Source organism: Ahaetulla prasina, chromosome 3, assembly GCF_028640845.1.
Source record: "Ahaetulla prasina isolate Xishuangbanna chromosome 3, ASM2864084v1, whole genome shotgun sequence".
NCBI lineage: Eukaryota > Metazoa > Chordata > Lepidosauria > Squamata > Colubridae > Ahaetulla > Ahaetulla prasina.
Window position 1 is genome coordinate 201,058,719 of NC_080541.1, and position 17,485 is coordinate 201,076,203.

Consider the following 17,485-nt stretch of genomic DNA (forward strand, 5'->3'; position numbering starts at 1 on the left):
TAGTAAAAATAACAAATACAATTAAAAAAACCCAAATTCCTTAAGAAAAACTACCATTAAAGGATAATCCAACACATCAGATTGACTACCCATTCCAACCTACAAAGCCTAGATTACAATTTCACAGGTCTTTTGAACATGGCCAAGGTGGGGACCAGGTTTATCTGACAGAAGAATAGTGTTCCAAAAAAGCATGCATCCTAGGTCTCATCAGGTGTCTATGCTTTATGGATGAGATGTGGAGCATGCCAACAGCCTACAGGTTGGGCAAAAACCATGGAAGACAATGATCTTTAGAAAACCAGACTTTATGCCATGGAGAGCTTTATAAGTAATAACCAACACCTTGAATTGAATCAGAAGCTGAGCAATTCACAGAAGCCAAGCAGCTCATGGAGCAAAAGTGTCAACTGTACTTGTCTATAATTAAATATACCACAACATTTGGTACCAGCTGTGGCTTCTGACTGCTTTTCAAGGGAAGTCTCATATAGAGCACATTGTAATAATCCACGCATTCAGAAAATATTGACAACAATACTGCTCTACTATACCACTCATGTTGTGGGGGTCAAATATTAAGTCAAAACTGATTTATAAAAGCAGAATTCTAAAATCAAGTTAAATTCAGGACAATGGTCCACTCTGCAGGAAAGCAACTTCTTTTTAACTAAATAAGTTAAAATATACCATTCCCTCTACCAATACTGCTCATTTACAAGATAACCATTTCAAAAATCACTATAGTCCATTTATCAAATCAATGTTTTAAAAAAGCTGGTCTTGAGTCACTCTGTATTTGTAAGATTGGCTTATCTGTAGAAAAGGGGACAAGATTAAAGTAACTTAAAGTTCATCTGAATGATGCAAATATTCCTGCAACAGCACTCTGATGTTATGGCAACAAGAAATGCTGTCTTACACATTAACAAGTGACTCAAAAGTTTTGGACATTAACTTAGTTAAAGCTAAATTAAATCTTTTTACTAGGGATATTGGGTACTTGGGGGAAATTTTGCTGTAGTGGTTAAGGTGCTAGTCTAGAAACCAAGAACATGTGAGTTCTAGTCCTGCCTTAGGTATGAAAAATTGGCTGGGTGATTTTAGGCTAATCATTCTCCATTGTAGTAATTGTGGACAAAAGAGGAAGAAGAAGTATTGAACGGTGGAATAAAAATCTAAACCTTGCTTAATAGTGGGGTACAGGGGGAAAAATAGCAATTCCTTCAATAGCACTTCAAAGGGTTAATATTGCTGCTGGGTAAAACTTGCATTCCCACCAAAATTTCTAAAACCCAAGAAATAGAAGACTAAATGTTTCCAGTGTGGTAGCCAAATGTGCAAATGGCATTATCCCTCGGGCAATGCCATGAAAAAAATCAGTGAAAAACTCAAAATTTTGGATAACTGTTCCAGATTTGCTGAAGAACATAAAAGGGAATACATAGAAGGCTTCAGCTTGTAGACAGATTATTTGTTCATAAAGTATTGCAGGACGTTTTTCAGTAGTCGTAGAAAATGATTCACAGATTATGATTTATATGTTCAGAAAGCACTATTTCAGTAGCAAATATTATGAGGAACTACAGATCACTATGTTTTCTTCTTCAACGTAAGTATTGTTTATAGTATGTAGCCTCAAATGGAAATACTTAAAACAATGCTAAAACTTCAAGCATGAAATGCAAATGAATTTTCTACGGAATTTTAAGTATTGGAAAAATTTATATATTTATAAAAATTTATAATATAATTTATTAAAAAAATATGATTTATAAAATGCCCAAAAATGTTTGAACCAAATTTGCAGTCATGGTAAGGGGTTTACCTATTTGTTAATATTTTGTTAGGAGCAGAAAGCAGTAGATAATTACTATAAGAGGAACAAAAAAATGTAAAAGTTTTAATTAGAAGTGCATTCATAAATGTTCTGGAATTAGCCTGATGAGTAAAATTTTATATCCTCAAATTGTTTAGAGCAATGGACCCCAACATTTCAGGCTCCATGGACTGGCAGTGGTGGGGGGAGGGGATTGTTTCATGCATGCAACCTAATCTGCAAATGGAGCTTTGGGTGCTTGCCCATGCTTGCGTGGCCAAGAGGCCGCGTACTGGCAGTGGTCCGCAGAGCAGGACTCCTGATTTAGAGTGATTTTTAAAAAAATGGAATAGTACCATGGTTTACATCAGACTGCTTCAGAAATGGGGAAATGCAGTTTGGTGTAAGCAGTGTAAGCAAATGTAAATTGCTGCATAATTAGGAAAAAGAAAAAAAGAAACTTCTGACATCTCCCATATATTGATAGTGATTGTGATGGAATGTGCACCGGAAAGTGTATGTGTGTGTATGTGTGGGGCGATTGTGGCAGGAACACTGCAATTTCCCAGGGAGGAGGCAGTACATTGCACAGAAAAGCCCAAATAAAGAAACTGCAAAGTCCTGAACTTGATGGGGGAGGAAGTAATTGCCTTACAGTAATTGACCAGGAAAACTAATCTGGATTTTTGGTGGATAACCTGATAATCCATGTTGCTATCATATTGGGAATATGGTGCACGTGACTGTTATAACATGCAAAGCACACTAAAGAGCAGAAAAAAAATACTCTGGGGGAAAACTATAATGATGATTTTTCAGACACCAAAATTGCAATATTTCAGAATAAAGGGATAACAAAAGTTCCATTCCTAAAATCTTTTAATGAAAATGAATAATGCAAGACTTGGGCAATTTTGTGCCAGTAAACTTTCAAAAGGACTGCACAAATATATACAGGCTGAGGCTATCAGTGACTACCAGTTACTATAGTGATATATTGCATCCAGAATCAGAAATAATATACCTCTGACCACCATTTACTAGGAAGCACAAAAAATGGTATCCAGTTTTGTTGTTTGCACCCTAATATAAACATCTAGTTGGGCAATATGAAGAGAGAAAGTTGGTTTAATTAGAACTTTAGTCTCATTCAGTTGTCTTTTGTTTATGTCATGTTGCATTCAACTTTACTTCAGCCTTACAAATATTCTGTAATTGATGGGAAAAAGTTGAATTCTGATTACATTAAAAAAATTAGATCCTGAATCATGAAACGCACTGAGTTGGTTTTGTCAATATTCTCATTCCAAACTATCTTGGAGAGCTTTTGTGAGAAATATAACTAACAAAGCCTCCTCTGACATGGTCTTTAAACCATGGAAGTGGGTGGCTGGATTCCTTTCATCCTTTTATATTAGTGATGGTCTTAAATGAATTACAAAGGAAGGAAGGAGCCATGTTTTCAAGCAAAATGCCCCTGCTTAGTGATTCATTGTAAGACATACAGCCAGAATGAGATCACATTTCTCAAACTTGTAGAACACCTCAATGATACTGCTGCACAAATACAGTAGCTAATTGGGAGCTAGGTTCATCGAGGTCAAGAAAAGAGTCTGTTTCAAAAATAGATTGGCAAACATTGCAATCAAATCTTGTTAGTCAAACCTCTTTTGGTGGCTTTTGTAAGTGACATATTTTGTACCATTTATTTTTTAAAATTTATCCCTTACCTTTTTTTTTAGATTTTATTATTTTTATACGTAGTTTAAGGGGGCAAACATAAAACTGAAGAATATAATCTCACTAAGCTGAGAACTTAAATTGAATCAGTTCGGCTATTATAGGAATATAGTAGATTTATATTTACTAGATTTATAGGAAAACAAAACATTCTTAGTATGATCTTCTGTTATATCACATCAAATACCTGTACAATTAGCACAGGGGCCCCCCAAGGCTGTGTGCTCTCCCCACTTCTCTTCTCTCTGTATACCAATGACTGCATCTCCAATGATCCATCTGTTAAGCTACTGAAGTTCGCAGATGACACAACAGTGATTGGTCTCATTCGAGACAATGACGAATCCGCATATAGACGAGAGGTCGAACGACTAGCCTTGTGGTGCAACCAAAACAATCTGGAACTGAACACACTCAAAACCGTAGAAATGGTGGTAGACTTTAGGAGAAACCCTTCCATACTTCCACCTCTCACAATACTTGACAACACAGTATCAACAGTAGAAACCTTCAAATTTCTGGGTTCTATCATATCGCAAGATCTCAAATGGACAGCTAACATCAAAACATCATTAAAAAGGACAACAAAGAATGTTCTTTCTGCGCCAACTCAGTAAGCTCAAACTGCCCAAGGAGCTGCTGATCCAGTTCTACAGAGGAATTATTGAGTCTGTCATTTGCACCTCTATAACTGTCTGGTTCGGTTCTGCAACCCAACAAGAAAAACACAGACTTCAGAGGATAATTAGAACTGCAGAAAAAATAATTGCTACCAACCTGCCTTCCATTGAGGACCTGTATACTGCACGAATCAAGAAGAGGGCCGTGAAAATATTTGCAGATCCTCGCATCCTGGACATAAACTGTTTCAACTCCTACCCTCAAAACGACGCTATAGAGCACTGCACACCAGAACAACTAGACACAAGAACAGTTTTTTCCCGAAGGCCATCACTCTGCTAAACAAATAATTCCCTCAACACTGTCAGACTATTTACTGAATCTGCACTACTATTAATCGTTTCATAGTTCCCATCACCAATCTCTTTCCACTTATGACTGTATGACTATAACTTGTTGCTGGCAATCCTTATGATTTATATTGATATATTGACCATCAATTGTGTTGTAAATGTTGTACCTTGATGAACGTATCTTTTCTTTTATGTACACTGAGAGCATATGCACCAAGACAAATTCCTTGTGTGTCCAATCACACTTGGCCAATAAAATTCTATTCTATTCTATTCTATTCTATTCTATTCTATTCTATTCTATTCTATTCTAAACAATGTTCAGACACTAGGAGTCTTTATAGTAAATTGGGTTGCAAACGTAACCAAAAAAAAACAACCTCAAGGAAAAAAGATTATATTTTTGCAAATTGTATCAGTGTCTGTTTTCAAAACTTCAAAAAAAATAGTAAGAAAGGGCCCCATGGTCATATGATCAAGATTTGCCACCTTCCTTGCCAGACTTTCCACAAGCAAAGTTATGGAGAAGCTGGTAGGGAAACTCACAAGTCACTCTGTTAAGTCGGTTTGACGTCGCTGCAAGATCAACGCAGGGGAGCAGGGCTCTGCATTCCCACGCCAAATCCTTTTCAGCAGAGGGACCCCCAAGAGGTGATACTCAAAAGAGGGACACCCTGCAGGTCGCGGAGAGCGGCAGCTCTCCTGCTGGACCCAGGGTTTCTTCCCTCTTTTCCAAAGACGAAGCCGAGGCAGCCATTATGGCTGCCGTGAAGTGGGGGCAGCTGAAGAAACCAAGATTGTACTGGAGCGATGTGAATAGACAGTGATCGATGTTGGGTGAGATGATTTTTAATTTTTGCTTAAGACTTCACCCTAAAAGAAAAGAAATCCAGGACAAGTCACTCTGTTAAGTGTCCTTGGCTTCCCTGTGCTCAAACCAACCCACAATCTTCTTTGTCTGGCCTTCCTGTGCAGTATCACAAGCACAAACACAAGCCTTCTTCTCTTGCGCTTCCCACACTTATGCATAGCCTGTACCCGTCCCCACCGCCCACCTCCATTCTCCTTACCTGGTGCCCCTGTTGCTTCCTTTTTTAACAAGCCCCTTGGGGTTATAACAGCAACCTGGATTGCTGAGACAGTTGCTGCTAAGCAATGGATTATTTGACTTGTGCTTTACAACTGCGTTGTTTAGTAACAGCAATGCCAGTCCCAACTGCCATTGTAACCTGTAAAACTTATATAATTATAAGCTAGTTACAAAAAACTGTTTTTAAAAATTAGACATTAATTTTAATTTTATGGAATCCATAAACTTATCCATTATCCACATTGTTTTCTTATAATCTTTTAATCACAATATCTAACCTTTTCACGATCTGCCAATGTTATGAAATGCTATGGCTTCTGACTTTGAAGGAGCTTTTCAAATGTTAAAAGCTCAAAACATATTCACATGTGTGGTCAGTTTTATTCTAAAGTTAGAACAACATACACCTTTGGATCTTGGAACAAAACACCATCAATCTGGAGAGTTCTAAATGCAGCAAATAAAACAAAACTTGTTCATTATGAACACAGCATTCAGCCCACATAAACAATTAAAGCAGGATCATTTACATCTGGCTGAAATCAATGTTATTAAACCATTTTCCTTGTTTAATATATTAACTTATCACAAATAGACAATTGTGAGTGATTATATTGTATAGATTTCCCATCATTTATTTGAAAAATTAAGTCTGTAAGTGTCTAGGTTGCCTTGCAATCAGCCACAGGAAAAGATGAAGACAAAAAAAAATCTATCAGAGTCAGTTAAAGTCCTGCTCCTCCCCCTCCCCACTGCCTCTCATGCAACCATTTCACGTAGGCTGAGATTCTCCCAAGGTGCTATAATTAGTGACAGTAGGAGACTTCTAAGACCCATTGCAGCACTGGAGAACATATGAGATGTAGAGGAAAGGAAAAATCTTTATAGCTTTATCTACTTCTTCAGCACTGATTTCAATGGAAGGCCTTCCTCCAAACTAAACCTAGAACTAAGAAGAAATTTCCCAACAGTTAGAACAATTAATCAGTGGAACAATTTGTCTGCAGAAGTTGTAAATGTTCCAACACTGGAAGTTTTTAAGAAGAAATTGGACAGACATTTGTCCGAAATGGCATAGAGTTTCCTGCCTGAGCAGGGGGTTGGACTAGAAGACCTCCAAGGTCCCTTCCAACTCTGTTATTCTATTTTATTCTAAATGAAGTAAGGGAGAAAGAATTTTCTAAGAACTGGATATTGCCATTTTAAGCTATGCTATGCTCATCTGAGAGTGCTGAGTTTTCCTATGGATTGTCATTTGATGTTTTACTGTTAATTACCCAGAGCTGACTGACTGGGGCTATAAAATAAAAATTATATAAATTGTGATTCCCTTGTGAATATGACCTTGTAGTAATCAGATTCTAAAAAGAAACTTGTTTGGCATCAAACTGTCCTCCAAATTTGATTGCGGTCAAGGAGGATTAGAAGGAGAAACATCAAGTTTTATGTTAAAAAAAACTATTTGAGTGGTGTGTATAAAATAAAAGCAAGATACCAAAGCATTGTAAGACAAAAAAACATCAGCACAAAGAAGTAATACATCACCAGGCAAATTGGTTATTGTAAACCAGAACATATTTTCATTTATCAATAAACAGTAAATCACTTGGCATCTTAAAAAACCTCACTATCAATCATTTCCATAAATAATAATAAATGCTTCCTCTGTGCAACTGGTAAGACCATTTACATTCTTTGGAGCTCTTTTGAAGCATTTAATATATCAAATCCTAGAAAGTGAAATAGGCTTGAGGAAAATGAAAGTTTCAGTTAATTGACCTTCATTACAGCCCTATTCTATTGTAAAAGTTTTCTACAGAAAACACTCTCTGCATAGTAAAGATTCAAAACTTGGCCTTCAGCATCTGACATAGTAGGACTAGGAAAAATTTTAGAGTTGCTGTTGGAGAAGAAACTAGTAGGGACACAAGAATTACTTAATGATCTAATATAAAAATTTGCATAATTTAGCCTGGAAATTTACAACACGTTAAAAACCTATAAAGATTCAAACACTATTCAATATTTTCTACAGCCAATCTATGGCCCTGGATTGATTAGATGTAATATTTGTTCTCTCAAATGTTAAAGCACTAAATTCTCTTCAATGAGATCCATGGCTGGTCATCGGCCTTGATGCTACTGGCCTTTTGCAAAGCACTGAAGACCTGGATATATAACCCATGGCTTCAAAATTGGAAGTTAGATATCATGAGATATTATTATTCTTTTAAATGACCATGGCATTGAGATTGGTTTTTTTGCATTGCTTATAGTGTGTTGTTAGCTGCCCAAAGCCACATCCGCAAGATGCAGGGACACCTAAATTAAGTAAATAAAAAATGGAATATGTAAATGTATATGTTACTACAGATTCCTCCTGCTGACTGCCGGCTACCTGCAATTTCGCAGTTCAAATCTCAACAGGCTGAAGGTTGATTCAACCTTCCATCCTTCTGAGATTGGAAAAATGAGGACACAAATTGTTGGGGGCAATATGCTGACTCTGTAAACCGCTTAGAGAGGGCTGGTAAAGCACTGTAAAAGTGGTATACAAGTCTAAGCGCTATTGCTATAGGACATATACATTGCTTTCAATATTTTATAAAACAAGAGCATGAATTACTTTTTTTATAACTGCTGTGCATTTAAAAACATCTACTGCACCTTAGCTCTACAATGTTCAATGTAGTCAGCACTAGGGCTACAAAAAGCTTTGGATTTGAAGTAGTAGCTCTATGAGCTTGACTAGATCAGAAAATTGGTTCCATGGGAAGTCCAGAATTGCATTTTAGTGAGATAGACTGTTGCTAGTTTGCTTAGTCAGGAATGAGTCATTCAAGTCTCTTCCTAACAATATCTCCTTTCCCTTCAAGAATGTCCCTGCCCTTGTTGCTTCTGTATATTGCCTTCAAGGCCATTTCTATGGCTCCTTACACAAAAAGAAATATGTATTTCAGAGCAGGACACCTGGCATGTCTCAGCAATTCCTTAAAGATCCCGTAGCAACTGTGGATGGCAGCCATTCAACCCAGAAGAAAGGATGCCCCTCCTAAAGCAGTAGCTGACAGATGCCAATAGGGGTGCATCCCTGTAATTCAAAGCCACATTTCTCCTTCAAATCTGAAGGGCTGCATTGCCACAGGAAACACCAGGCCAGTGCTGAATTTGGGCAGTTGAACCAGTATTTAATACTTGTTGTTAAAGGCAAATTAAAAGTAATATGTAACATTGAAGGTGTCTAGCATTTAGAGCATTTATGTAAGCAGAAAATTCAGTTATAGGATGACATGCTAAAAGGAGGTTTAGTATATCACCGGTGTGTGTGTGTATGTGTGTCTTTTGCTAAAAGGAGGTTTAGTATATCACAGAAAAAAAATGTCTTTGGATTCAGGACAGAGACCTGAAATTAAAAAATCTTAAGTTTGCTAGCTGATGGCATCTAAGTGACTTTGCTGATTTTTTGAGTGGAAATCTCCAGGGAACCTCAGAGCCGAAAGCTAGATGAGAAGTCAAAAAACGATTGTGGAAAAAAGGCTTAGATTAATGGCAAACATATTCTGTACTGTTGTCAAGAGAACTACATAAAAATGTCCAGGAGTTTAAATTGAATCAAAGGAAACTACTTTTTTTTTAACATGAAATGTAATAAAAGAACACCCAGTAGTCTTTAATGTGTTTCAAGGGCTACAAATTTTCTAGAAATGAAGGTAGTTATTCTTAATGGCGTTCCCCAAAAGTATTTTTGTCAGGTTACACTGAGGGAAATGAAATGAACAAAAATGTCATCTTTTATGACTACTTAATTAAACAGAACTTAAGGTAATAAGATAATAACTATAGTTTCCAAGTTCATATACCCATGTAAGCATGAATAGTCATAGTGAATGCCTTTTTCTATCACTATTTTGAGTAAACCTGTACTGATTTCACAATCCTCTCACATCTTTTTGACATCTCCCAATTTAAAAATGAAACTGAGTAGGCCAATCTTAAAGAGGTTTAAAGCAAATCAGAAATGCAATGTAAAACTTTTCTGTGGTATAAAAATCTGAGCAGTTTAGGAAAGATGGGAAGGAAACACTTATCAACAAAACCTAGTAAAGTAAAAGAATTTGTTCAAACTGCAAGTCTGTAGTAATTTAATAGCAAGACATGACTATTATATCAGGTTGTGCAATTAGTGTCACTAATTGCATAACCTGATATAATGCTAGTCAAGCCTTGCTATTAAATTACTACAAGTGCTCTTCATTACTGTAATCAGTAATTCTATACAAAGAACTCTTTCACCCAACACTTATCCCCTACAAATTTTCATGCTAAAGTTTGCTGTATTTCTTTAGCTATTAGCTATAAAAAGGTAACGGTAAAGATTTCCCTGTCAATCATGCCTGACTCTAGGCACAATGCTCAACTCTGTTTCTTGGCCAAGGTAACCAGTGTTGTCCAAAGACAATTTCTGTGGTCATGTGGCCAGCATGGCTACACGCCAAAGGCACACGGAATGCTGTTACCTTCCCACCGAAGTGGTATACATAATATAACAAGAACATGGCTACATCTTAAACAACAGATTTCTTTCAGTAACAGTTTAGGTCAACCAGAATTCTGTTTTTAAAAATTGAGCACTAAGTAGTGAATGACACCTCTAAGAAAAGCAGATGACTCTGAAAGAGATGCATGCAAGACTTCTAAGTAAAATCCCTGGTCTGGAGGAGCAGATGAAAAGTTATCTGCCCAAGTGTTAATAAAAATTATAGTCTGAGCAACTAGAAATCTGGTTTGATACACAGAATTCTGCAGTTCGTAAAAGAAATGTATCCACATAAAATCAAAAGGGTCAAAAGCATCACAATCTTATTCAGATTCTTAAATACTTAGCTTGTCAACACAGATCTAATTTCTTACACCAGCTTCTTACAATCTATCAAGGGTACACAAAATTAGGATGATTTTCCAAGCTCTGTCAATGTCAAAGTAATTATTTATTTATGGCATTCATACCTTCCTTTCAGCCACAAAGACTCCCAGAAAGGCTTACAAATCAATAAAAACAAGAGACAGTTCCTGACCTCAGGTTTACAATCTAAAAAGAATGGGCTGAGAGAAAAAAAAAATGGGGAAGGAAACGGAAAGCAACTAAATCCAGGCCCAGGATCTTTTGTACTTAGCTCTTGTTACTACTATTTAAATTAGCTTTTAAAAGCCAAAGTTGTCAATCTTATGATCAGCTAAAAAAGAAGTGTCAAATATTTGTGGGCTGTCACTTGTGCCCCAGAACGCTTCTGAACTCTCCCTCTGCTGCAGTCTGATAGGAAGGGATGCTAAACAATATTTAGGAGACAAATAAATAGAACTGATGGTTTCTTTGGCCCACTTCTCTGTCTTTAGAATAGAATAGAATAGAATTTTTATTGGCCAAGTGTGATTGGACACACAAGGAATTTGTTTTGGTGCATATGCTCTCAGTGTACATAAAAGAAAAAAAAAACTTTCATCAAAGGTACAACATTTACAACACAAATGATGGTCATAGGTTGCAATTTAACCCTTAATGATAGCAACAAAAAGTTACAGTCATACAGTCATAAGTGGAAAGAGATTGGTGATGAAAACGATGAGAAGATTAATAGTAGTGTAGATTTAGTAAATAGTTTGACAGTGTTGAGGGAATTATTTGTTTAGCAGAGTGATGGCCTTCGGGGGAAAAACTGTTCTTAGTATGGCTTGAAGGAATGATTCAGAGAAAGATTGTATTAAAAATGCTGCAAGAAACACTTGCAAAAAATCTACATCTCAATAACAAAATTGTTATTGTTTTAACAATGAAGATTGTTTTAATCAAAACTAGTTCATAGAAGACAAATAACACTGTAACAGCCCAAGCAAACCAAGTCAGTTAAATTTAGGTTCTCTTATTTTTGCATCTTTTCTAAATGTATTTATTATAGGATAGAGCAGGGGTGTCAAACTTGCAGTGTCACAGCAGTGTCACATGACTTATTGGGACTTTTCCCCTTTGCTAAACAGGGTGTGGCCAGTGCGTGACACATCTGGCCCGTAGGCCGCGAGTTTGACAGCCCTGGGAAGAAGTCTAGAACATGTCCCCTAAATATGCTACCGAGAGATCCCATAACAACAGTGGTCATAATAATGGTAGCCATTTAGCAACCAAATTGTTATATAGGTGCTCCTTGACTTATAATCGTTAAATTAGTGACCATTCAAAGTTACAAAAGCACTGAAAAAAGTGATTTATGACTGTTTTTCACATGACTGTTGTAGCATCCCCTTGGTCACATGATCAAAATTCAGATGCTTGGCAACTGGCATGTATTTATGACAGTTGCTGTGTCCCCAGGTCATGTGATCCCCTTTTGGAAACTTCTGATAAGCAAAGCCAATGGTCACTTAACAACCATTTTACTATCTTAACAATTGCAGTGATTCACTTAACAACTATGTCAGGAAAGATCATGAAATGGGGCAAAACTCACTTAACAGTTTTAAACTCATTTAACTCCTTTAAAGCTAACTTTAAAGTTAACTTTAACTCCTTTAAAGCGCTCCATGGCTTAGGGCCCGGGTACTTACGGGACCGCCTGCTGTTACCTCATGCCTCCCACCGACCCGTACGCTCGCACCGAGAGGGACTTCTCAGGGTGCCGTCTGCCAAGCAATGCCGGCTGGCGGCCCCCAGGGGAAGATCCTTCTCTGTGAGGGCTCCTACCCTTTGGAACGAACTCCCCCCTGGCTTGCGTCAATTGCCTGACCTTCGGACCTTCCGCCGCGAGCTGAAAACGCATTTATTTATTCAAGCGGGACGGGCTTAAATTTTTAAATATTACTTTTAACTGGGGTTGAATTTTTTATGAATTTTAAGGATTTTTAAATTTAATTATTTTAAATTTCGGCCGACTATAACATAGAATATGTTTTTTAATTCTTTGTTTTAATTGTATATTGTTATTGTTTTTATAATTGGCTGTACACCGCCCTGAGTCCTTCGGGAGAAGGGCAGTATAATAAATGAATAAATAAATAAATAAATAAACAACTGTCTTGCTCAGCAATGGAAATTTTAGGCTCAATTGTGGACGTAAGTTAAGGACAGTCTGTATCCTGTTTTCATAGTAACTGAATTATTTAGCCATAATATAACCAGAAAATAAGCATGTTGAACACTGTGTTTATTTTATTTGCATTCTAAATGTTTTTAAATTGTATGCTTTAAATAAACATTCTTTAGATTTTTAAATATTTTAAAGTGTTTTCTGGTTGATTTTCAAGATTGCCTTTGAAATGGCTATTTCTTTCCGTATCAGTAAAAAAACAGAAGAAATTATAACTGAAGAACAGGCCAAAAATATTTTACTTACGAATTCATAATCACCATCCAGAGGAACTCTCCAATCTGAGGAACATCTTTCAGATACCTGCCTTCCATAGTTGTTTTGCCAATTCTCTTTCTCCTTTTGCTCAAAATAGTCAAGGAAAGATGGTCTGACAGCCTGCATGGTTTCATCTCTCCCTATAAATAAAGACACATTTATTGTTTCAGAAGAGGAGGAGTTTCATGTATTAATAATCCCCTTTAAACAAATTTAATATTCAAATATGTTCATCTTGTGACTAATTGAAAGTAAATATTAAAAATCTGATTTATACAGGATTTTGCAAATATGTCCTATCAGCCTATCAGCGAATGTATTTCACTATCAGCGAATCATTTCACTATCATTATCAGCATAATCCTATACTGCGTCCAATCATTTTTGTCTTTTGCACTTCCCCCAAAGATGTCATTCTCACTTCATTTCTCAGAGCTCCTAGGAGAACTATGACACACCCTAAGATTAGTTACTGAGTAAAGTCCAGTCAGGAGCAAATTCATCCAATACCCTTGTACTCTTATCCACATTGCAGAAGAACTTCCATCAGCAATGGATTTTTCAAATAGGAAATAAATGCTTGATGATTCTAGTAATGGAACATAGATATTTTCTTGTTTAGAAGAGGGGCAGGAAAAAGTTTAAATATGAGCCAGCAGTGTGCAGCAGCTGCTAAAAAAGCCAACACAGTTCTGGGCTGCATAAACAGAGGGATAAAATCAAGATCACGTGAAGTGTTAGTGCCACTTTATAATGCCTTGGTAAGGCCACACTTGGAATATTGCATCCAGTTTTGGTCTCCACGATGTAAAAAAGATGTTGAGACTCTAGAAAGAGTGCAGAGAAGAGCAACAAAGATGATTAGAGGACTGGAGGCTAAAACATATGAAGAACGGTTGCAGGAATTGGGTATGTCTAGTTTAATAAAAAGAAGGACTAGGGGAGACATGATAGCTGTGTTCCAATATCTCAGGGGTTGCCACAAAGAAGAGGGAGTCGGGCTGTTCTCCAAAGCACCTGAGGGTAGAACAAGAAGCAATGGGTGGAAACTGATCAAAGAAAGAAGCAACTTAGAACTAAGGAGAAATTTCCTGACAGTTAGAACAATTAATAAGTGGAACGACTTGCCTGCAGAAGTTGTGAATGCTCCAACACTGGAAATTTTTAAGAAAATGTTGGATAACCATCTGACTGAGATGGTGTAGGGTTCCTGCCTAGGCAGGGGGTTGGACTAGAAGGCCTCCAAGGTCCCTTCCAACTCTGTTGTTATGTTATGTTATGTTATGTTATGTTATGTTATGTTAAGCCTAATTTAAAAACAGGAGGAAAATTAGGAATATATTAATTGTATTCAGCTCCTAAAATCACTCTGATTAGAATCTTTAGGTATCAATTTCTACACCTTAAAACCCACCTTAGATCTACACATTACACATTTACAACTAGGTTGCATTAACAGAGGGATAGGATCAAGTTCATGTGAAGCATCAGTACCACTTTATAAAGCCTTAGTAAGACCATACTTAGAATACTGCATCTGGTTTTGGTCACCATATTATAAAAAAGATGCAGAGACACTAGAAAGAGTACAGAAATGAGCAACAAATATGATTAAGGGCTGGAGGTTAAAACATATGAAGAATGGTTGCAGGAATTGGGTTTTTCTAGTCTGGTGAAAAGACAGACTAGAGGTGACATGATAGCAATTTTCCAATATCTGAGTGGCTGCCACAAAGAAGAAGGGGTAAATGTATTTTCCAAAGCACCAGGAAGGCAAGACAAGAAGCAATAGATGGAAACCAAACAAAGAGAGAAGCAACCTAGAACTAAGATAAAATTCCTAATAGAACAATTAACCAGTGGAACAGCTTGCCTTCAGAAGTTGTGGGTGCTCCATCACTGGAGGCTTTTGAGAAGAGACTGGACAGCCACTTGTCTGAAATGAGACAGGGTCTCCAGCTTGAGCAGGTGGTGGACCTAGAAGACCTCTAAGGTCCCTTCCAACTCTGTTATTCTATTATCACTGTAGTGTCCCAGGCCAGTGATTAATATGTAGAATTAGGATGATGAAGACCCTGGTTCAAGACCATTTTTAGCCAGAGAATGGCTGCCTTTGAGCCAATTTCCATCTCCTACTCTAGACTAATCCATAGTATTGTAACTGTGGGAGGAAACAATGGGAGGAGATAATGCTATATGAAGTATAGAGTTCTTAGAAGAAAGACAGGTTATAAATTTAACAAATAGAGAATGTTGGGTTTAACTTATAAACCATTAAACTATTTCAGCAACTGTTTTGCTTGTATTCTATAAAGATTTTTAAGGACACATTAATGATGTTATCAAGGATTTCTGTCTCAATGTCATTTTAAATATTTAGGTATCGTTTAGATAATGCAATGTCATTTAGATAACACACTAGGAATTTGTTTTCAATTATCTCCATTTCACACAGAGAAGAATCATCAAGCAAAACATTCATGAGCAGAGAAAAATAACACTGTATGTAGTTAGTGTATTTATTTTGCAGCATTCATTAGCAATAGCCCACTCTTGTCACGAGATGTGGAAACTTATGGAAATAAATGCCTCATTCTATAACTAGTTCTTATCTTAAACATATCCTTTTAAATTATCAATCCAGTGCTAACAGGGAAAATATTATTCAGAAGTCTGAGTTTCTCATCAGAGGCAAAGCTTCTCTTTTTCTACTCTACAACTTGATAGAATAGCTGTAAATTAACCGAGAAAGGGCAAAAGGCAACATATAGTAGAGAGAATGGAATGTCAAATTTCTTTTCGCTCCTATGAATATTCAATTATGAGGTACACATATATGTGACAATCCATGCACTGAACAAAATACAAAGCACTCTCAGAAACATTCAACAGATTTATCCAAACTAACAAAAAGGACAATTGTTTTTCATAAAAGCTTTTATTTTCATAGTTAAATTACCCTTCAATTAATTTTGAGAAAGGTCCACAGGATGCTGCCCACACTTATAATCCACACCTCTTTCCACAAAATGCAAAATTGTTGCATGATATTTATGATTGCTAAATCTTGGTATCTGCCATGTCAATGCAATTTATGTTTTATGGTTATTTAGAAACTGCATAATAATGCCAACTGAAGTATTTAATCTGCAATTTTATATGCACTTATATGTTATGACTGTGGTTGGGCTTCTCAATTAACATAAGACTGTTCTAAAATTACTGTATCAGTTTCAATGCACAATATTCCAGATTTTTATGGTTCTTCTTTTAAGACATATTAAAGCTCTTACATAATAAGGCCGGCTAAAAACATAATTTCTGTAGCACAAAAGGAAAATGCATGGCAATCTAGAATGTGTACCAACTGTGAAATAAAGCAAAAAAAAAAAAAAGAGGGGAAAAAAAAGAATTACAATCTCCCCAATATATTTTGAAAATTTCTATAAAACTCATAAAAAGCACAACAATCAAAACCATTATTTAAAAGCAAATTGTAACACAGTCCAAAATATTCATCTTGGTCCAGGACAGATGTAAAGGTTTGCTGGCATTTGCAGTGCCACATTTGCACTGCCTGCTCAGAAATACAAATTTTGGTTGACTGATTTTCCCTTAATGGAAATTCCACAACATCAAAGAAGTGTTACTCAAAATTCTTATTAATCTCTGGAAGATTATCTTATGTAAGACCTTCCCAAACACCATCAATGATCATAGAGGAATCTGTAAGGGATAGTACCGTGATATTTTAGGTACAATATTTTCACATGAAAATCATGTCCTATTGCAAGGCCAATTAAAATCCCAATTGTTAACATTCTATATTCTTGCACATTTTTTAAAAAAATGTGATCTGCTAAGAAGCTGACCCATGTAACTCTAGAAATATGCTGGCTGGTATGCTGGTCTGAATAAAGCCCAACTGATCTGCCCTACAAAACAATGGAATTCATGTAAAACGTCTGTTAAATACAGTATCTGCAAAATGAATCATAAAAAGACATAAAATCATCAATACTCCCAGCTTATTTACCAAGATGATTCATATATAAATGTGATATTGTTTTGAAGAGTGATAGATTTCTGCATATAAATTGCCACCTACACACATTTCTGAGTTTGCTGTGCAAGATCAAATCAATGTGTCCAAACTGTTAAAGAAAAATAACTTACTTTTGAAATCTTGCAGTGTTTCACATACTATAATGTATATCTTTTGAACATTTTTATTAGAATCTTTAACGTGGTGTGCTCAGACATAGGGATTTTCACAGGCAGTCCAGAACTTGCATACCAAACAGATCCGAGTCCTGGAATACAAACCATTCTTTAAGCCAGGGAGTATGGAACTATGGCCCATTTTGTGACCTGGAGACTTCAACTTCCAGAATTCCTGAGTTAGCCATGCTGGCTCAGGAATTCTGGGAGTTGAAGTCCACAAGTCATAAAAGAGTCATAGTTCCAC

General features: G+C 36.5%; 1 protein-coding gene across 1 annotated transcript in view; it reads right to left on the bottom strand.

The window, feature by feature from the left end:
* STK4 (serine/threonine kinase 4) overlaps positions 1 to 17,485 on the bottom strand; it is a 68,760-nt gene that overhangs the window by 19,175 nt on the left and 32,100 nt on the right. Inside the window, exon 10 of the mRNA XM_058176380.1 lies at positions 13,006 to 13,157. Coding sequence (XP_058032363.1) covers positions 13,006 to 13,157 — 152 coding nt within the window. The remainder of the gene's footprint in view (positions 1 to 13,005; positions 13,158 to 17,485) is intronic.